At 44.0% G+C, this 22,967-nt stretch overlaps 1 protein-coding gene across 1 annotated transcript; it reads left to right on the top strand.

Annotated features, from left to right (window-relative positions):
* The first annotated feature begins 7,824 nt into the window (after positions 1-7,824).
* On the top strand, positions 7,825-9,859 carry ID2 (inhibitor of DNA binding 2). Its single transcript, XM_041420488.1, has 3 exons — positions 7,825-8,268; positions 8,469-8,533; positions 9,213-9,859. The coding sequence occupies exons 1-2, from the start codon at positions 7,921-7,923 to the stop codon at positions 8,523-8,525; spliced, it is 405 nt and encodes a 134-aa protein (XP_041276422.1). The 5' UTR covers positions 7,825-7,920; the 3' UTR covers positions 8,526-8,533; positions 9,213-9,859.
* The last annotated feature ends 13,108 nt before the right edge of the window (positions 9,860-22,967 follow it).

Genomic DNA, 22,967 nt, shown 5'->3' with positions numbered 1-22,967 from the left:
CACTTAGTCCATTTTCCATAGTACTCCACTTTCTTTGATTTAAATACAGAGCCTTTCAGCTTTCTGAAAATCCCAAATTGTAGACCTGTAATACCTTCAAACAATTTTTATGCGTATTTCACACATTTAGCTTCTCCCTTAGAAGCAGTACGTAGTGCCTCGAGTCAGTTAGACCATCCACAGAAGAGTGCAAAATGACACGTTATAGTTCCATACTTACATTCCAGACACCTGGTACCAGGATCCACCAGCACAGACTGGGAACACACGCGGCCACATGGCCTTTGGGCTCTACAGGCTCAGCAATACTTCATCCCAAGACACTTCACTCCAGCTACCCAAGTCCAGCCTTCCAATGGAAGGAATGACCACGACACAGAGACAGAACTCAACTAACTTTGACTACATACCCAAATTTTAAAGGCTAAATTCGGGTATGATGAATCAGAAAAATTAGTCATCCACGGTGGAATCCACCTCGCTTGGCATCTATAAGTCAGGCTTCTGGCTGAAATTGGTTGTCTGGCTCCTGCTGAGAACTGATGGTGAGCAACGGCCCCCAGCGAGGAGATTCACTCCATCCTGAGAGAGGTGTCAGATGGGCACAGAATGAATCACTCTCTGCAGGTGTCTCTTGTTCTGTCTTCCCACTGACTATGGAGAGATGAGACATAAAACCTCTAAATAGCTAAGATAAGGTGAGATGAACCTCACCCTCAAGAATGGGTGAGTCTGCCAGGCCAGCAGGCCCAGACTTCAGGCTTCTTGCCATCCAGGAGATGCCTTTACCCCTGAGCTATAGTGTTAGGCTCTCTCTTGTTTATAATGCCTCTGGCCCTCTGAAATTTGCATCTGTTTCTCTACTGTGGCAAGCTTGAACAGGATGGGTGGGTGTCCTCCACCTTAGCCTTATCTCTGGTCGTTAGGGCTGCTTTGCAAGCAGGAGGGAGTTTATATCACCTCTGATGAGGAGAACATTGAATCTGCATCACTCACTTCCAGGACAAGTCATGAGAAAAATTGCTTATGAGAAAGCAGCAGTTCCTTTCCTTCTTTGCCCCTGAACTTTGCGGCAGCTCCAGCTGCTGCGCCTTGTGCTAAGCTCCACGCTGTCAGTGTGCATTTCAGCATGATCTTGTGCACACCTCCTGGACCAGGCCTCTCCAGAGATTTAGGCACATACCTATTTTGTGTGTCCCAGGTGGGTTTATGCAGGTGATAGTCGCTGAGGAAGTCAGCTTAACCTAGATAATGCTCATTCTGGGCCAATAAAGACGCGAAGTTTCCACAGCCTAGGAAACTTCACTAGAACTCACGTGGTTCAACAGGACTCATGGGGGTGCATGTGCATTTGGGATGGGGTGCACATATTTTGTTAAACTGCACTTCCAGTACCCAAACCCTGAGTGGAATTAGGCTTTCCTGGCCATACAATTTTTTTTTTCTGTACATTAGTTCAAAAGGACTGAGAATTCTGTGGGTCCTGTTGACATAACCTATAACAATAGATTTGGAAAAGTTAAATTAATACTGCCTGATTAATAATGCAAAGCTTTCCACCATGGAACTGAGGTGTTCTTCCTGAAGACAACAGGAAAACCAGATTGACCAATAATTAGATGCAGCACAGACTCAATTTCTCCTCTGTGTTCATGAAACATTATTATTATTGAGGAAAACCAAAACACACAGAGCATACTATGTAAATACATTTATACTAGAAATTATCATAATTTTACAATTTTGGGGATAGAGTGGGGTGTGTGTGTTTAAAAACATACCTGGAACAGATTTGCAAAATCTTCTCCCAGCAAGCCAATTCCCAATCCCTCCTTTTTTTTCAGTGAAATTAAGACAAGCATTTTGTGATCTTACTCCCACAGGCCAGTACCTAAAGACCAAAATTGGGCCAAAGTGGGAGACTGAGGGGAGCTGGACTAGCCAGCCAGATAATTAACAGAAGAATAAGTTCATTTTTAACTCCTTGCTGTATTCCTTATTGTATGTAAGGTACTGTCAGTAATCTCCTGCCTGGTCCCTTCTCCCTCTTCTATTCTGAGTAGATTTTCCAGAGAATTGGTGGGGAGTGCAAAATCTGCAACATTTTAGACCTACATTAATTTAAAGGTATCACTAGAAAAGTTGCACTAGATGAAAACCATCTGCTACATAAGTCATGCACTAATAAGTGAACTTGCTTGATCCCAGATTTTAGAACAACTGTGCTAAGTTAGAGAGCCACCTAAATGGTTCACTATAAGCACTTATAGCAGACAATATGTAACTTAATTAAAACATAGATGTTGCATTAATAAAACAGTTTAAGATTTTTTTTTTTTTAAAAGGTATTTGGCTTTGAGTAAAAACGTAAGAGTTAATACATGGATCTAATACACCTTATACCAGTAGAACTTACTATGCCAGAGAGATGCTGCTCTCAGAAAGATTTCACAGCAATTTTCTTTAAGTAGAATCAGGTAAGCAATAGCCCTTTGCAGATAGCAGTTTATATAGCAAAGCCTTCAGGGCACTGGTCCTACTTACAAAAAAGAGAAATCCTACACAACAGAAATAAACATTAGAACTAAAGCTTCCGAATTTGGATTTGATACAAATGTTGCAGCAAAACTATGCAATTCACATGGAAACACCCCTCTTTGCAGAGTGCTGTTGGAAAATACAGTTTGAGTAAAAGTCATTTTACTGCACAGCAGCAGTTTAGGAATATGATCATAAAATGATACACATGTCAAAACAGAATCCCAACAAAGGCCTGCCCTTCCTATAGTCCAACGCTTCTAGCCAAAATGGAGATGTCTTAAAAGAATGAAAAAACATTTATGTTTTGCCAAAATACTTCCAAAGCATCCCAACAACACACTGCCTGGGATTAACAGCAGCAGATGAGGGATGCTTAAAAGCGGGGATGAAGAGAATTATACTGTGCGAAAGCAACACTATTCAAAAGCACAACGAGGAAGGAGGGAAAGAGATCTTAGAAGTCTGGCGGATCCGTGACATTTGCCAATATGGCCCAGAAGAGAATGGAGTTTGGAAATGGGTCTCAGAGAAGGTGTATCCATCCACACGTTCCTTGAAGCGGCAGCCGGCGGGGTTCGGAGCGGGGTGGGTGGAAACGCTGGGCAGGGCATTCTCGTGCCCAGTGAAGGACCCGGAGGCGAGGGAGCTGTGGTGCCACGCCGCTGCCCGAGAGCCGCTGCCGGCAGAGCGGGACGGGAGAGCCCCGCAGGGCAGCACGGGCTGCGGGCAGCGGGGCTGCTGCTGCCAACAGCGCAGCTGCTCGCAGAGCCCGCGGGACAGCGAATGTCACCCCGCAGCCGGGGGGCACAGCAGCGCTGCCCCGCGCTCCGCCGGGCCGGGCCCGGGTGACACGGACCGCGGTCACACACGGCAGCGCACGCACGACACGCGCGACGCGTGGGACAGTGGCCGCGCCCCTGCCAGCCGGGTCTGCAGCGCTGGGGACGGGGGCACGGGCAGGGCTGCTGCCCGCATGGCGAGGGAAACAGGGAAAATTAGAAGGAACATTAAAAAAAAAGAAATAAAAAAAGAAAGGTCCCTTCCCCCAAGGCAGCTGTGGAGTGTGCTGAAACCCCCTTTTAGGCACAATCAGCCCCGAGCATCTGGGCAAGGATGAGGTGGGTGCAAAGTGCACGGGGAGGAAATGTGTCAGCTGCAGCATCCGAGAGCAGCGGAGCAAGCTCAGACGGGAAATGAGCTTGCGAAGTGCACCCGACAAGATGATCGCGGGGATAAGTTGCTTCTATGGAAACTGCAGCCCGATGAACCAAAAAACAGTTTGATGGCAAAGTTTTAGCAGGAACTGGCTGATGCCTGGTTTCAGCTACATTCCCCACCCCCTGAAGAAAAAAAAAAAAAAAGAAAAAAATAGAAAAAGCTGCACAATGTGTTTCTTGTTATGGAAAGAAAAAAAAAAAAAAAAGAAAAAGAAAAAAAGAAAAAAAAAAAGAAAAAAATGGGGACACAGGTTTTCCCCTGTATGGGCTACATCATATTAAGCTGTAAGTTTAGTTCTGGACAAACAATCTCTTGTTGCATCTCTGGGATGGAGGTTAATGAATTCCCACAGATGATGTTGGCCAAACAGTGGTCGGCTTGTGACTTGATTTCCAGCATCATGATGTGAGGGGATCAGTATAGAAAAGCACTTTGAAGGGAAGAGGCTGCCTACAGCAGGATTGTTTCTACAAGCTAATTGTACTGAGTGCAGCTGCACAAAGCTGGATCAACAGTAATAGAAGGCGGCGCAGACTTCCTGACGCCAGCCCCGCAGAGCTCCCACCAACAGCCTGGCAATTCCAGATTGTTTTCCAGACCTTAGCTCTCCCCCAAGTTTTTTTTTTTTTTTTTCCTTCTTCTTCTTCTTTCGCCTTTTTTTTTTTTTTTTTAATTTTGTGACCGGAACAAAAGTAACAGGAAAATCCTTTGTGAAAGTAGAAAATGCTGTTACAGATCGGTGCCTTTCGCAGAAGTTGTAACTAAATATTTTGCATGCATTACTCTCCCTCCCGCTCAAAAGAAAGAAAGAAAATAAAAGCCAACCCCCAAACTTCTACAACTTTTCTTTGAATGAATTGGAAACGTGAGGCAAACAAAAGGGAGCGGGGTAGTTAAAAGCGGCCGGGTTTAGTGAGATATTTTACCTGGTACATTGAAAACTCCTGTATAAAAACGTATTTGGACACCCCGCTTAGACAGGCTGGATGGTGTCAATGACTTGGAACAGGGCCAATTTTAACAGATTTTTTTTTTTTTTAGTCTGGTTTGATGGCTTAAATACGCGGCAATTAAAGCTATTTACATTATTACTGGATGTTTTAGATAGATTTCATTAGAAGCAAGGGACAGGGCCGCGGAGGAACGCGCCGGTCCCCAGGGGGGTGGCAGCGCAGCCCCGCAGGTTCGGCCCGGAGCCCCTCGCCCCGCACACACCGGGGGAGCCTGGCCGGGGGGCACTGTGTGACCCTGGCGCTGGGCTGGGAAGACCTTCAGGGGCGAAAGAAGAGGCAGCCTTCAAAACAACCATGAAAATACACATTTTTGGCGCGGGGGGGGAGGGAGGGAGGGAGGGCAAGGGGTGCGGCAGGACCGAACCCCCCACTCTCTACCCCACATCGGGGCCTGGGAAGCGCGGCCCGGCCGCTCCTTCCCGCCCGGGCAGCCGGGCTGGGGGGCGAGCGGCGCCGGCACCTTCCCCCCCCCCCATCCCCCCGGGGCGGCCGCGCTCCCGTCCCGCTCCGCGCACCCAGCGCCGCCGCGGGCTGGCGCCGGGAGCGGGGACCCGCGGAGCGCAGCCCCGGGTTCGTGATCCCGGGGGCGCGGAGGCGAAAGCGGCGCTTTGTGCGTGGCTTCCAGTGGCGACGGTTCGGGGCCGGGAGCCGGCTGTAAAAGTCCCGGCTGCAAACTAAGAGGTGGACGCACGGCTCCCAGGCACTCGGAGCTGCCTGGGACGGGTCCTGGAAGAGCCCCGAGGAGCAGCTCGCAGTTCCCTCCCCGGTGGTTTCGGGCTCCCCCCGCCCCGCCGTCCCCGCGGCTCGCCGGGCAGCGGGTGCGACAGCGCCCGTGGGGCCCGTGTCAGAGCGCAGCAGCTCCCAAAGCTGGCGAGCCGCTGCCAAAGCCTTCTGTGGTAAAACAGCAGAATTGAGGGAATGCAGTGTTAGGGAAAGCCTCTTCAGCCGCTCTCCTGGGGGAAGCGGAGCCTGGCTGCTCGCGGGCTCTGTTTTGCGTGCGGAAAGCGCACATGACAGTCATTTGATGACAGAGAAAATAGCCAGGTTAGCCTCTCTACACAACTTCCCCGCTTTCCAAAAAGCGTGCTAAGCCCTTGGTGTGGAAAACCGAGAGCAATAATACGGGTTCCTCTGTAGCGCCCGGCCGGCCGGTGCTGCCGCGCTGTCCAAGAACGACAAACAGTGATGGGAGAAGCATGAACGTATTTACGTTGGCTATTATTACAACCAAACCACTCTACATTTCTTCCACTGGTGCCTTCATTAGACAGAGACCCAAGTATGTTGCAGGACCAAACCCTGTGGCCGCTGGTCAAGTTCCACCAGCAATTGGTATCTTATAGATATAAGGGTTGAAGTCACCCTAAGTCATGATTTTAAGTGAGTCGTTAATTAGCAGGGTGTTTTTTAATTATTATTTACTCTCTGTAACTGCACATGAACAGTGTACTTGCCTTCCTATCAGATTGAATGTCGAGATTCACTTTCACCCTTCGCGTTTCAAAACGCGTTGAATTGTGTTCCTGTCAGCCTCGGCACCGCCTCCAGTCCACCTCGGAGAACAGCCCCGGGGCGAACACCCTGGTGTGACAGTCACCGAAGTGCCCAGTTAAAAGAATAACCAACCACCAGCTCAGGAATGCCACATTAATTGCAAAAAAACCTGATGTGGCTGTTCGCGGCTTTGTCTCCAAGTGTCCGCAATGTTCCTCTCTCACAGCCCTGACCCCCTTCGTGTAGCTATGCAACAACCGCACAGATAAATCCAGTATTTGTCTGCTTCTAATATTTATGATTGGCAGCACAATCCTCGCTGATTTTATGGATGTGTGCGTTTACTACGGTTTTGTTTGCAATGAACACTAACGCGCTTTAAGCATCTGTGTGGTTTTACTATGAGAACATTGCTGCGATTTGTGCAGAATTTCATTTATATTAGTTGTGTATACACATTCATGCTTCTGTGAGTTGAACTTTCCTTAGGTAGTGTGTGGAATGGAAGGTGCAAGCTGTGTCCGTTGGTTATACAGCCGATAGCATAAGCAAAATGTAGGAAAATACAATTGAACTAAACTTAAAAAAAAATCAAAATCACTTCTGCAGCTCAACAAAACAGAAAAACCCCGAAAACTTTTTCCTCTGGAATGTTTCTGGAAGATGTTTCATTGGCTGCAACCAAAAGCTGCTAAAAGTACAGCGTGTAGTAAGCATTTGCATTTGTCACCAGAAACAATCTATGCATAATTAATGGCAGCACTGTGTCACGAGCACTGATAGGGCGCAGATGAGCAGCCTTTCAAGGGTAATACATGTAAATGCACTTCCAATATGCAGATTTGCTTAATGATCTCCAATTAATAGCATCATCTGAAGTAGCCCTGTTCTCAGGGAGCAGGGCGCTGGGAGTGACGCCTGCCTGGCTGCTGGGATGCTCAGTGTCCCGTTCTCACCAGGACAGAAAGTTGCAGTGGGGTTTAAATATTATTTTATCTTTAATCTTGGTTTATTTCATTCCTGCTTACACCCGCAGCCTACAGCACTGGCTGCAAACCCGGCCATTGACTTTCGCTGCCGTGCGCTGAGTGGGGCCGCGCAAACACCGCGGGGAGGCTCCAGTTCACCTGGGGCAGGCTCAGCCCTCGCCACCCCTCGCTGCAGCGGGACCTGCACCTCCCGCACTGCGCTCCCGGCGCGGCGCCGCCACCCCGCACACCGGTGCGAGCCCGTGCAGAGACCGGGGTGCGGCGGAGGGCAGGGAGCGGGCACGGAGGGGTGTCCGAGGGCCGGAGGGGGTGCCAGGGGGCCCGAGGGGTGTCTGAGGGCCCGGCGGGAACACGGCACGGCCGGCCCGGGCCCCGTACATCCCCGCGCACTATTTACTCCCTCAGCTGAGCGCTCAGCCACGCCCCCCGCCGCCATTGGCTGCCCGGGCGGAAGGCCCCACCAGTGAGGGCGCCCCGCGGTGATGGACGTGCCGGCGGCCGCCAATGGCAGCGAGCGCGGGCCGGGCCCGGCGGCGGCCGCCGTATAAGAGCAGTCGCGCAGCGCTGGCCCTCAGTGCGAGCTCCGGCAGCGCCAGAGCGGCAGTACAGCGCTCTGCAGGCTCCAGCCCTCACGCCAGAACCGCGCTCTCCGCCCGCCTGCCAGCATGAAAGCCTTCAGCCCGGTGCGGTCCGTCAGGAAAACCGGCCTCTCGGAGCACAACCTGGGCATCTCCCGGAGCAAGACCCCCGTGGATGACCCCATGAGCCTGCTGTACAATATGAACGACTGCTACTCCAAGCTGAAGGAGCTGGTGCCCAGCATCCCGCAGAACAAGAAAGTGAGCAAGATGGAAATCTTGCAGCACGTCATCGACTACATCCTGGACCTGCAGATCGCCTTGGACTCGCACCCCAGCATCGTCAGTCTGCACCACCAGAGACCCGGGCAGAACCCCTCCTCCAGAACTCCTCTGACCACCCTCAACACAGACATCAGCATCCTCTCGCTACAGGTAAGCGCGTTCCCCCGCTGAGCCGCACCGGGGCTGGCGCGGCTGGCCGTGTCCCCAGCGCGGTGGCGGTGACAGCGGCAGCGCCCGCCGGGCGCTCCCCTCCGCGGCGGGGCTGCCCCGGGCGCGCCGCGGGAGCCGGGACGATCCGCTCCGGCCTCCCTGTCAGTGCTCGCCCTTACCCCGCTCTTGTTCTCTCGCAGGCGTCCGAGTTCCCCTCAGAGCTCATGTCAAGCGACAGCAAAGCACTTTGTGGCTGAATCAAACGGTGAGTGCGGTGCGCCTTTTTCCTAAACTTCGGGTAAAAACTGCCTCCCCGGGGAGTGGGAGGCGTGATGGCAAGTGCTAAAAATAGGTCCTAAAAGTTGATTAGGAGATGCCTTTGTAATCAGTAAGAAATGAGACTGAAAACTGAGTCTTGAGGTCCTAAGTGTGTGTGTGTGTGTGTGTCGCTAAGGTTCACCCAGGAGCACAGGCTCCTCTGATCCTGCTCGCTGCCTAATGCAAATTCTTATCTGTTCTTGGAGCCTTAACTTCCTGGGCCAAAGTGACTGATTAAGTTGGGAATCTTGGCGCAATTCCTTGAATTCTGTGATGTGGGATTGTCTACATTATCAGTTAAATAAGTGACTGCTTTTAATCAAATAATTGCTCTAAGAGGCAGACTGGCGCCTCTGAACATTGCGTTTACAGAGATCTAAATAAAGATTGGACTGAGAATCCTCTTTCTAGCCTTTCCCTGGAGTGTATGTTATTTTTATGTTCAATTTGTGCTCTTGAGAGCGAGTGTGTGAGCTTGTATGTGTTGCATCTGGACGCCAGGGTTTGCCCAATCTCTGAGTGTTTGGTTAAATGTTCAAACTGTGGCTTCCTCTCTGGCGCCAGTCTGTCCGGATCTCTGCCCTGTTAGCATTCTCCTAAATATGCCTCTTTTCAATCTCTTGCAGGTGTTCCACTGATGAGATTTTTTTTTTCCTTTTGCACAAGAAAATGTCTACAGGATTTTTTTTTTCTTTTTTGAGGTGCTGAATTTATTTTTCAGCTGTATCTGGAGGGGAAAATCCACGTTCAAGTAAAAGGAACTTTTAAAATGAATAAAGAAGAAAAAATCAAGATTCATCTTTATCCCCACCCCACTTTTCAACTTGGACTGAACCTAGTTATTTATGAAGAGACTCTTAAATACCCTTTCCCTAGTTGGAAGGCTTCCTTTATATACTATTCCCAACGTGGGGAGCGAAACAAAAATCTCACAAGGAGTTGCCCATTTTAAAGCAGACTTTGCCTTTTTTTCCAAAGGTGGAGCGTGAGTACCGGAAGGATCCAGTGTTCAGTTTTTTAGGAAAGTCTGTGGTCAGAAATTACCTTTTTGACACGAGCCTAGGACTGAATGCTGTGTATATATTTATATATAAATATATATATATGAGTGAAACATTGTGAACTCTTTAATTAGAGTTTTCTTGTATAGTGGCAGAAATACACATTTCTGCAAAAAGTGTAATGATGTACTTAATCATGCTAAACTTTTTATAAAAGTTTAGTTGTAAACTTAACCCTTTTTATACAAAATAAATCAAGTGTGTTTATTGAACTGATTGCTTGCTTTATTCTTTGGGGACCAACTGTTGGCTTTGATTTGTGTTGTTTTTGTTGTTTTTTTTTTTTAATACTTATACATTGTTATGAATTTATCAAGTAAAAGTTCAAATATGTAGAGACTATAAAGAATAAAATTACCTGAAGTGAATAATTCTTGTAACTTGGAAAATCTTATTTGGGTGTATATTGCAACCTTCTAAGTATCTGCCTGTAAACAGTGTGAAAGGAACGAGAAAAGGAACTTATTACACAAGGGATGCTATTGACAAAAGTGCTTGGAAATGTACAAAAGCAGTTAATCCTGAGGCATTCCCATGGAGTATTGCCTTTTTTCTTCCCTCCCACCCCTCTGAATGATTCAGTTCGGGGTAGTAATGGCCCAGATCTGTTAATTTGTGCTTGGAATAATCACTTGGAATTAAGGGTTGTGGGTGGTTATTAGTGCCCCAACTATTAAATTTCTCTAAAAAGGCTTTGAATGTGAGAGTTGGTGATGCGTTAACATGGGATCTAAAATGATGAAGTGACTGTTGCCTTTCCTCACTGGAATTTTCATGCTTCCATGCAGTATTTCAATGAAATGGGCTTTCTAATCAGTTGCAGCAGCTTCTCCATATGACTAAGATACTGAGAATTGACTTAAATCGCTGTTGTGTTACTGATTAAACTTTGGCTGCTCCTACAGGGACTCTCTCCATAAGAATTAAATTAAGTTTGAAATAGCAATCTAAATTCCTGAAAGCCAGAAACGGTTTATTTCTTCTTTCTCTTTTGCCCTCAGAAGCGATGCAATATCCCTTATTATTCCAGGGACACTTACTGTACCCCATGGAGCCACTGTTCATTAAATATGTGTAGTTGTCATAAGACAGTGGTTGTGGGAACTGTGCCTTATCAGATGACATTCTAATTTAAGCGCAGGCATAAACTTCCCCGAAATGAGAAGTTAAATTGTGGGTCGTACTTGGGAATTTCAGAGAGTCTCTTGCAATCTGAAAGAAGGAATCTTGCCTGGTGCTGAGGGTGAGCAGAGCTCTGGCAGGCGCTGCTCTGGGCCTGGGGGAGCTGCTTGGGGTTTCTGTGCTCCGGGGCCTCTTCGTGTGAAAGGAGGAGCCTCACCTGGGGCCAGCAGCGCTTTCCCTCGCCAACAGGTGCGTGGGTGGTGCTCTGGGGCAGCAGCAGCTGCCTTTCCTTGCCCTTGACACCAAATCCATTCACGCAGGCTGGGAGAAAGCCAGCTCTGATCTCTTAATGCTGGCGCTGCCCTGCCCGAGCAGAAGCGCGCCCTCCCGGAGGATCAGTGCAGGCAGGAGACACGAAGGTTAGCAAAAGCTGGGACGGGCCGGGGGGTGGGGAGGGAAGGACACGGCCCGGGGCTGATCTGCATCTCGCCGTGCCCAGCCCGCCGGGATTAGGGAAAGCTCCGTGCGGCGCACACCGGCTGTGCCTCCTGTGGCCAAAGCTCGCTACTGTCTCAGCCCGGAGCGCAGGGCTGGCTCCGGCTCCGTGCAGTCGGCGTTTAACCCTGACAGCCCGGTAGTGAAATACTTCATTACCGCAAATCAGCACGCCTCAGCCCCTGAAATACTCTTTTTCATGCGTGTATTTTACCCAACTCCTAACAGCAGCGCACTCGGGGTTGGAATGAGAGTATTGAGATCTTCCAAACCAGTAACAATCCAATGCAATTGCCACCAAATTTCACAGTCAAAACTACTTTTTCACCCTGCTGCTCATTTTGGGGTGAAACAACAGTAAGTCACTTTAAACCCACAGTTTATTTTATAGAATTACAGAGCTGCAACGGTCAGATGACTGTAATTATTTTAAGAGCAACCCCTTTAGAAACTACGGCGTTTACACTTTGATATTTTTAAGCTACAGGATGATTAACACACTTGTAGAATGAAACCGATTTCCTTATCATGCACAGCCAAAATAGAAATTCACAATTTACAAGGCGTGGGGAGCTGAGCAGGAAAACAAACAAACATGTTTTTAAAAATGTAAATTAAGAAAGGAAAACATTTTTCCTCTTTCAGAATTAACTAATTCCTCGACTTGACAATGCAATCCTACGATCAGAACTGGGGGCTTAAACTAGGTCCTCCCTTAGAGATTCACTCATTGTTTCTGTTCTTAAGATTTTGTCATTCAAAGATAAACAGCAAGGTCAAAGCTGAGTGCCCAACATTATTCTTAACATTAATTCTTTAAGTTTCCTTGAAGATGTGGGATTTCTTTATTCTATACCATTGTCATTGTCCCTCCAGAACGCATCAGAAAAATCTGTGACATTTTCACCTCTTTCCCTGGCCCATCACTGTCTGTGTACGCAGCTGTTGTCCATAGTCCTGTTAACTGAGTAGTTCAACACAACGATCAAGACGACCTGCAGACAAGTATGTGATAGCACAATAGTTTTAGCGACAATCATACCGAAACTCTGCAATTTGTTTTGAAGTAGGCTATGCATGATAGTTGCAAATACACCTAATAGACAATTCCACACGGGGGTGGCGGGGAAACAGAGATACAAGAGGATTCTCTCATCTGGAAGAGAGGTTTCCAAGCTTCCCCTTTCTTGCATATCGCCCTTAACAGCACATGGCCCAGCTCCCGATTTTATCCCAGTCAGAAATCGGGAGGCCCATACCCACGGGCGGTAGGAGTCTCTCCAGCCCGTCTGCAGGTAAGGGAAACGCAGAGAGCGGGCTGGGGTTTGTTTACTCACCCCCGGGCAAACAGCATTGTGTCTATCGCACCGAAACCCTTCGGGAGCCACTTGCAGAACCGGGGCCAATATTTTGACAAACCGTGGCCGAGGGCGCTGCCTGGGAGCGGGGCAGGACGCACCTCGGGCGGCGGGCGGTGCGTGGAGGGGCAGTGCCACCCTCCGGGCCGGGCGCGCACCGCACCGCGCTCCGCACCGCGCTCCGCCCAGCTCCCGAGCCGCCACACGGGCTGCAAAAACCTGCCGAGAGCCCTGCTTTGAAACACCAAATGCTTTGCACGTAACGCAGTGAGAAAAGCAGCATTTGATAGAACTAATTTGTGCTTGACGCTGGGAAGTAAAACATGTTCTCTAAACAGTCTAGTGTGTGTTAAGGATTCTTCCATAGAACGCTTTGCAGTCGGGATCGATTAATGCAATATGGGAAAGCGATGGAATTATGATTTGCTAATGACAATTAGCTGTGGGTAAGAATCTCTTCCTGTGTTTACCCCTGCCCTTGCTTACTTACAAGAAATTATTTACACAGCTTTTACTGGAAGCTGTAAAGAAGAGGGATAGCAGAATGCAACTGTTGCACGGCAAAAAAAAGCACTGGCATTTAATTTTGTACAGAAAAAGGTTTTCACAAATGTACTCTGTAAAACTACTGTTTTGCAAAAGGATCGGTATTTTCTGATTCTACAGATAAATGAAAATGTTGGATCTTTGAAATCAAATTTGTTTTACCCACATTACCGTATTCCTCTCTGGAACAGCCATTCTAATTATGTTAGAAATTCTAACATAATTCTAAAGTGTAGGAGCCAAATGCGAACAGTATTTCAATGAAGCAAGCTGATATCGCAACAGTCACCGATTGTGTGAGCTACTAGCTAAGGTAAATTGAAGGAAAAAGCAAAGGACAAAACAAACAAATGCAATTACTTTTGGAGTCACTCATGGTAACTGAGAGAAATTTTTGTTTCAGTTGATTGCTTGTCTTGAAAAAAATATTTTAAAAGGGCAGTCACTGCATTCGGCAAGAGCTATAAATAGGGCCAAACTGAGAAAAATTAATTGCACAGGAAGTGCTGCAGTGGACTTACTGCTGTTAGCTGCCCCAGAAGACAGCACTTTACTTCTATTTCACAAGAACGCAATGAAGGGATAGGTAAAATGACATTATGTGAAGCAACAAGGCCTATCCAGATTTGAAACAATTAAACTAACTGCATTACTTGCCAAAAAGAGTACGTTTCTATAATTTCTAGTAAGTATCACCACAAATTACACCCTGTCTGTGACTATCAGTTTTATGAATAGATCAGGTATTTCTCCTTAAAACTAACAGCCTGAAACAGCTCTTAAGTTTTACTACTGATGGCAGAACTTCAAAAGCTCACACACAGTTGTTTGTGGTATTTTTTTTTTCTTCTTCTCTTTGTAAGAACTGGACTGTAAACCTGCTGAATTTCTCTTTCATTTGGAAGAGAACAAATTATTTGGATACTTACCATCTTGCACCTGAGCAGACACAGGACCAGCAGTATTGCCTCACTGAAGCCCACCTCTTGCTAACAGCTGCCGTATCTGATGCTGATGGATGAATGCAAGATCAGCTTTGGGTTATACATCCTCCATGTAATTTCAGCATCTCACATGCTCCTAGAACAGCTTTCCTCATATTTTTTTGGCATGGAGGTTCACTTTGATGCACTGTTTCTCAATACAGAACTTGCATATCCTATTGGAGTTACACCTGTCACCTTATTTTTCTCTTGTCCTGAGAAGAGACGTAGTGCTCTGAAGGGGGAGAGAGAGGCAGGAAGAAAAAGGGAGGACAGAAGTAACATAAGACTAAGTATTTCCTGCTCATTAGACTGTAAAAGATCAAAGCAGTGTATCTGTTCTTTAAAAAACAATGAGGTTGAAGTTTGTTGTCTTGTGCAAGTTTCATTCAACTGGGGTAGAGAGCCCAGCCTCCATCCCAGGTGGACCCTCTCACTCAGGCACCCCACAGAACTGAGCTGGGCTGGCTACACTGGATACCAGCACCCCAGGGAAATTCAGTGTCTCAGAAAACCTCTAAGAGTGTCCTTCAGCCATATTTTCTGTCAACCTCATTGCCTATCCACAAGCTCTTTGTGACCTTTTAGAAATCTGTACAGTACTGGAAGAGAAGGAATGTGATGACAGTCTACTGTAAACCAATGCAGAAAGCAGAGAATAAAGAAGAACTGGTGCTCAACAACAGATGCTGCTGCTGCTGAGATTTCTGCCTTGTTCAGACCAGTAGCTTCACACTCAGCTGTAACATATTAATGAATGTCTCATATTAATGAATATATTAATGCCTCTAGAAAAAAACAGTCTCACACAGCATCAGAAAGACACACAGACACCTCAATGGAACTGGGAGGAAATGTTTCTCATGGACATTGTAGTGCAGGAGGTTAACTACTAGAGATTCTTATTTTCCATTCATCAGGGTAGAAGAGCTTTGCTTCAAGAACAAGAGTAAACAAAACAAAATCCACAAAAAAAACCCCAAAATGAAACAAAAAAGCCAAACAAAAGAAAAACAAACAAAACAATAAAACCACCCAAACTCCAAAAAATAAAAACAGACTAAGAATATGAACATGTAAGTATTTTTTAAAGTTCAGATTCAGTGTCTACATGTGTTAATACATACAGGAATAAGATGGGCAGGCTATTTCAGGAAGACTGGTCAAGCTACATTTCACAACTTCTTGGAAAAGTATGTTCCCAGTGCTTTTGTATTTCTCCCCATAAGTATATGAGAATACAGTGCCACTGCTAGGGATTTGCCTCTTTGAGTTTAAAAGGCTCGTGTAAAATGCATTAAGTAAATCTCCCATTAGTACTTTTCAAATGATGGAACAGTTAGAAGGCTGAGTAAATCACATGCCAGTCTATAAACTCAGTCCAGCTCCTGTTAGAAAGCTGGTTTAGAGCACATAGCACATATGAAGGTGCTACACAGGTGGACACATTTTTTACTCATCTCTCCTAATTCCCATTTTGCTCTCATTATCTCAATGTTGCACTTACCTTTCTTTCAGAAAAAGCTGTAATTGTTGGTTGGACCTCATCCTGTAAGTATCAAACCATCACAATACCTATAAAACTAAATTAAATTCCACTGTAAATCTGATTCCTCAGTCATTCAAATGTTAAGAATTCCTTGAAGATTTAATTTTTTGACTGAATTACTTTAATTTATGTACCTATCTGAATTTAAAAGTTTATTTTAGAAGAAAAAGCTATGCTTAGAGTTAAAAAGGGTAGAAGTCAGGTCTATCTGACATAGAGTGTCACTACTATTTAATGGTATGTTGTCTTTTGGCAGTTTTGGATACTTACTATTATTTTTATTTCTATTTTACAGGGCTTTGAGGGTAGCAGTATTTTCAGAAAATCTAAAAGTAAGGTGGCAGAACTGTACTTGTAAGGGGAAAGGGAGCACTTCTGGAGAGACATCCAAAGGCAGAAACTTCCTGGACTGTGGCAGGCGGGAAGGAAGAAGATTTGTTAGTTATGAGCCTAAAAATAACCAAAATTTTTCAAATAGAAAAAGAAACTCAGAAGCCAGGCGCCAAAGTGAGAAAACAAAGCAGGTACTTCAGGATTTATTGGTCTTCCACTGAAAAATATGATGTGACAACAGCCTGCCACAAAACAATGGAAACGTGACTACAAGTGGAAGAATGAGTCAAGAAGGATATGCAGAACAAAAAGAATAAGTGTTATCATGTGCACACACACACACAAGAAAATTCTGAAGAAAATTATTGTGCCAGAGGAAGGGAAGAAAAGTAGGTTTTATGCAAGGAATCACAGGTAATGAAAACATGGAATACCCAAAGAATGAGGTAAAAAAGTCGTGTCCATGTAAGAAAGAGGCAGAACAGAAGAAAGTGTATTTGCAGTGTAGAAAGTGCATTCAGACACAAATTCTACGAGAAAGAAGATTATTAGAACAAAAGTATGTAAAACTTACTTGTCTTGTGAACTCGGGAAGGGGGTGGACAGATTCATTCTTTAGCCTCTCTGAAGAGTTTAAAGAAAGAGCTAAAAATCCCTCTTCTAATTCCACAGTATTTACAAATATAAAATGCTAGTTCCAGCGGCCTTGTGCCTCAGTCAGAACATAAATTATTTCTTTCTTTTTTTTCCATTTTAGATATTATTCACACTGCATAACCTATGGAAAATAAAGGATTTTAGTCCTTGATAACTATACCACCCATAACAGACTAAATTTAACATTTTCTAGGGAAAAATAAGATAATTAGCTGTAAGGGTATTTCTTTAAAACTTCCTTTTGCAGGTTCAATTGCTAGGAAAATTATTAATGAATCACCTTCAGTAACACAATTCCTGCCAAGCATAAAGTAACACTAAAATATTATCATAGGAAGCGTGTAATTCACTAAAAGCAGGGAGAACAAAAAGTAGGTCAGCTTTGAGAACTTATTTTTTTTAGATTCCATGTTGGGGTTTATTAGTTAGTGTTATTTATTATTAAATCCCATGTATTTATAACATTTATAACCTCACATATGATTTCAGGGTGTTACCAATAAATATGTGAATATGTAATGAGGAGCATTTTTTTAATATTGTTTACATTAGGAATAAAAAGTGGAGGTTTCTCCTTCAGAACTATATGCAGCAGAGAACAAAAAGGACTACTATTATGTCAAAAATAATAGACATGAAATATGTGAATATGTAATGAGGAGCATTTTTAAAATATTGTTTACATTAGAAATAAAAAGTAGGGGTTTCTCCTTCAGAACTGTATCCAGCAGAGAACAAAAAGACTATTATTATGTCAAAAATAATAGACATAGTGAACAGATTTTAGTAAATGACAGAGGAAAGGAAGACTGACACTAAAACCAAGAGTTCTGTGATCCAAATTTCTTAATCAATCAGATTTTCCAATGAAAGCCATTCACTAGAAAACTAAAACAGCAGGTCCTTTTGATATACAAGTTTCAGACTTATAAAGGAAAACCAGCTCTGTAAGTGCTATCTTTGAGGGCATTAAGTCATGCAGTAACTCAAAGGTTAGAGAGGGAGTTGTCCTGGGGTGATCCAGCATTTTTCCAATCCTGAAAAATGCTGCCTCTGCAGTACAAGTGGGAAGCATGACTGCAGTACGTGAGTGAGACCTAAGCAAACTTCCATTCTCTTAGGTTGGGTACCAGCACCAAAGATTGTCCAGGACAGACTTCAGTAGAGTAGAGGACAACCATGGAGAACAGACAAGGCTGTACTGGCACCTAAATCTTCGCAACCTGGCTGCGATTCTTGATGCTTCAAACAGCTTTTCCAGTCATCCTCATCATCTGCATGAGCTGACCTAAAAGCATCAGACTGAAACATAGACGTGCCCAAAAACAAATGCCTAAGGACTTCAGTGGAGTTATTATGTGACATATTCACAATTTGTAACAGTTGTGGGTATCTGTCCTTATCTTTGAGACAGTGTCACATGGGACCTAAAGGTAAATGTAAGGTAGCTGTGTGGCAGTTTGATGTAATCATCACAGAAAAAGGTCTCAAAAGAAGCACACTTCCAAAAAGATCTTCAGAGACAGATGCCTCTAAGCAACTGAATGTTTTGCTGAAGAGATATTTATAGACATTCTTCTGTTTTCTGGAGAGAAAATAAAGAGTTTTATAAATGTAATCAATCTCAAGTTTTAGAAGTATTAATTTACTATCTCTTAGTCTCTGAACTATTGCTGATATGTACTTTTTTTTTGATCAACTGATGACTTCCACAGCTTTCTTAAGCACTTAATTACAAGTCAGGAAAGAAAGTTAATTTCATTAGATTCTTATAGAGTTGGTGAATGATTTAAGGTGTCCATGAAAACACTTATAAGCCACAAAAACTTCTTACCTTTCCCTTCAAAGTTCTGGCATTTAAGCAGCTCAAACCAGTAATTTATCAGCTGTTGAAGGTGATGAAACAGGGCTTCACTGATGTGGGGGGAAACACGATCTTGTGGTTAAGACTTTGAACTGGGAGCTATAAGACATAGCTCTTAGCCCAAATTTCCCACAGACTTTGTATGCAATCTCTGCAAGTCATTTCACTCCCTCATGTTTCTAAGCATCTGTAAAAATGGAAAATATCATTCTCCCTCTCGGGAATTCTTATGAACTAGCATGTCTCATGCTGGGCTACCTTTGTAATACTACCAATGGGAGCATCCTGGGCACTAAAATTGGTCATTTATCAAGTGAAATTGTACCTGCCACACATTCAAACAATTGCCAGTCACGACTTGGGAGTTACGTGGCCCAGAAGCCCTCCCAGAGCAGCATTATGTTTTACAGAGTATCAGTATCAATATCAACAGGAGAGATTCCATTGCAATAGGCCAAAGAATGGTTCTTATCCCGTTGGAAGGATTTAGGTAAGTTTGTTTAAATCACTAAGAAAAAAGAGCCAGGGAGAAATCATAAACACTGCCAGCCACAGATCTCTGGGTGAAGTAAAAGCAGATTCTTTGGCCTGAAAGCTCACAGGATTTTATGTCAAGTACTTCAATTCTTCCAAGATCCATACGTTTAATTTTCAATGTTAATAACATTGTAAGATGAATGCAATCACCCAACATGACAGTAGGCTGGGCATGAGGTCACTGTGCAAAATACAGGTGTCATATTTGTGACTGGAAGTCTGACCATCAACAAGGATGAACAAGGAGCTGTTAATCTGATATGCAAAATACACTGGTTTGCTCCTCCACTTGAACTGGCAGCCACTGTATCCCATACAACTGGAACAGTCTGGCTTATTGCTATCTTTGTGTTGCCTGGCTCTTTCTATTTCAAAGCGGGACCTTCTGCATTTGAACTTCCATTCATGGACCTGCTCCAAAGGGAAATTTGGCAATTTTTTCTTTTTCATGGGTATTTACATTGAGCCTACTTCATCAGTGAATTTCCCAGGAACACATATAGTTTGGCACATGCTGTTTTTCCTTTGGGAGTCCCATCAGTGCTGAACACAGTGACAGCTGATGTTTGAAACAAATTTCTGTGCATTTGGCAATGTAAAACCAAGAAGTGCAAACCAGAGTGGCAGGAGGTCATCTTATGATCAATTCATTTACATTACTCTCAAACACTCCCAGCGAATGAAATTCCACAATTTAGCATCACTGATATTGCTTCAGTAGAAAGCTTTTATTTTCAAAATACTTGGGAGGGGTTTCCACCACAAATTGGAAGCTGATTACTTTGTACTTCACTGATGAAGATTATAATCTTTTTGTAACAATATTTTGCATCTGAAGAAATCATGTTCATTCCACCTTCCTCTAAATCCAACTCTTCCAATATTACACACCTGCAAAGTCATATTTTCTATATGTTTTTGCCATTGTCCTCCGTTGCTTATTAAAGTTGCTCAGGTCTGGACACAGTACACCTTCAGCAGCAGGACATACCTCTCCTGGATTGGATAATTCTGCTATTAATTCACCCATCAGACATTTCCCTTCTTCCCTCTCACTTCCACAGTATTATTTATCTTCTTATCTACTGGTTTAGTAGCCACACTAAAACCCTATTGTTATCTGCAGTATTTCAGTGGCTTATAATACATTTTATATTTGTGGATTTGATTTCACGTTTGTAAGCGCAATACTTTATACATGCCTTTACTGAATGGCATCATGCTAATTTACAGTCTTCTGTGTATCAATAATTCCGTCCTTTGAGATAAGGCAGGTTCAGACAATAGCAAACTCTGAGATTCCACCAATAATGTTGCTAATAAATTGAGGTACTGAACAAGAATGGACCAAATAGACTCTCACTAATGACCCTACTCTGACATGAGATAACTGATGGGCACTCCAGGTTTACCTTTTCCAGCAGTAAGCTTTCACTCCATTCCATGATTTGCTTAAGCTTCAGTGATGAAAGTCTTACTGCAGTCAAACATATCACATCTGCTGTATCCATCTTCTGCAAGTTGCTTACTCAGACACAGGAGGAAATTGGAGCAATTTGATAAGGGTCATTCTTGAAAACTGAATATTAACTTTCAAACTTGCAGTCTAAACACCTGATGAATAATAAAAGCTTGATAAATAAAGTTCTTCCAGATGTCAAATAAAGATAGTTCCCCAGGCCCTCCCTTTTTGGCTTGAATAAGATTCCAGATACTCCTCTCCTATCTTCTACTAGCTGTATCTCCATGATACAACTGTCTCTCCAAAAAAATTGATCATAGTTTATAGATTATTTTGACTGGATCCATAATTTCAACAGAAACCACTCTGAAAGAAAAATAAGTATGCTTAAGCTACAATCTGGACAAAAAACTCTTGGTATGCTAGAAAGGTCTAAATGTTCAGAACCCCTCACTTCTGATCTCAAAAGTTTTTTGGGTTTTTTTTAAATAATTATTGATTTCTTAGTATTGCAGAAATCCCCATAATAATTTTGGTTTGTAAGATAATTGGAGAGAAGAAAAATATACAAGCCAAACAGTTATGTGGAGTCAATTTATCTTGGATTTTTTTCTGTTTCTACTTGTTTCTTTTCAGAAAGCATTAAAAAGAAGGTCTTACAACATGAGTGAATTTTGAAGTTATTTTCTTCATAATTTTCAAATCCGGATAATTCTAAGATATTTGAGTTGAATACATTTCAGTGTTACATAGCATCAACATGGAAGATTTTAATGACTATCCTCAGTAATTTTTTCCTGAAATCTCTCTTCTTTAGCCGTGATTTACTTTCTTAGAAGTGTTGTTCATTTACATATTTATATTGTAATTGCACATGCTCCCAGGCAGTTAAGAATTTTCAACCTTTGCACTACCCACGGCGTGTGTTCACACCACATCCTCACACATACTTCAGTTACAGGTGCTGTGTCATCTCAGCCCTGGCTCTGCTACAGAACTCAGAGTTCTCAGAAAGACTTGCCCTTCAGTGCAACCTATGAATATTTTCTTTCTCCATTTTTAAATGTATATTTAAACATCTCTGTGCATTACTCTCAGTGACCTGGAAAGAGGTGTCACAGTCCTCATTTTAAGACTCAAATCAATCAATTGACTCACAGATCAATCTTAGAAGCTCAACAGCAACCCCCGGATTCCTGTGTGATGCCATAACTCTTGCTGAATATCAGCTCGAAGCCTGTTGGCTCTGCTCTCAGCAGAGAAGAGCTTCACAACTATCTGCAGTGGAGACTCTCAAGGGTTGCCAAAGTTCTGATGAATTGCACCACTATGGCAAGTACCACTCTAGACATGTCATAAATCATCATCCTGTTGAGCAGCCTTTACAGATAGCGTTGCTTTGCTACTAACATGGTGCTGACTTGATCCTGTGAAGAAAAAATCACCCCCTCTTATCATCCTGGTCACGAAAGAATGGTTTAGGAATGGGAGGCTACAAAAAACTACATTCCCTAGTTAAAACAGAATTGCTTGGGAAGGGGGGAAAGCTATAGGACTTCACTTTATCCAAAAAAGTGACAGTGGCAGTGACAGTCCTAAGTGTGAATTTTACCTGCTCTCCAAACGATGCTGCAATCTGAAGAGACGTAATCAGGAATGGCAATGCTGTCAACTCCATTGAGGTTCTGTCCTGCAGTCCTAGCCCTGATCATTACCTGGTTTGTTTCTCTTGGTCTTCCATGCTGGAAACAATTCTATTCAACCTAGAGAACCTCTGAGAACACTGAATTGAACATGTGTGGCTGGTGCACCAAGGTAACGTTGCCAAGTGAATGTGGAGCAGACAACGGGGTGGTTGAGCTTCTTTAGCTCCAACAGAAAGTCCAAAATCTGGACACTCAGTCAAGAGAGAAGAAACAGAAGGCTTTTTAGTGCATTCTTTCATAGAGCCCTTTATGCTTTTGATAAGGATCTCTCCCACAGCAAAGAGCATCAGTACCCTAACCCTGACAGACACCCGGTATTCACACTGAAATAGGAAGGGTGAGTGGACTAGAACAGGTAAAGAATTCTTCATCAGATCCAAGATCAGATAGAGATGTTATTTTGAGATTTGTTACTGACAGTTTAAAAAAAATAAACAAACTAAACAAAACAAAATCAAACAAAAACCCAAACGGGACAAGCAACAAACAAACAAACAAACAAAAAACCCACAAAAAAACCCACAACAAACTCTGTCCACCTTTCCACAGCCTGATAAGATTCCTGAAGAGAAAAAACTCTGATCGTTTTCTACCCACCCCTGAAACACCAGGGGCTATTTAAATATAAGTGATTTTTTGTTTCTTTTCATCTACTGTACCTCAAACAAACAAACAAACAAACAAAAAAACCCCAAAACAAAAACCCAA

The sequence above is a fragment of the Onychostruthus taczanowskii genome, unplaced genomic scaffold (genome assembly GCF_017590055.1).
Source record: "Onychostruthus taczanowskii isolate IOZ18803 unplaced genomic scaffold, ASM1759005v1 scaffold11, whole genome shotgun sequence".
Taxonomy (NCBI): domain Eukaryota; kingdom Metazoa; phylum Chordata; class Aves; order Passeriformes; family Passeridae; genus Onychostruthus; species Onychostruthus taczanowskii.
The sequence above is the reverse complement of the archived record's forward strand: the minus strand, read 5'-3'. Positions and strand labels throughout refer to the sequence as shown.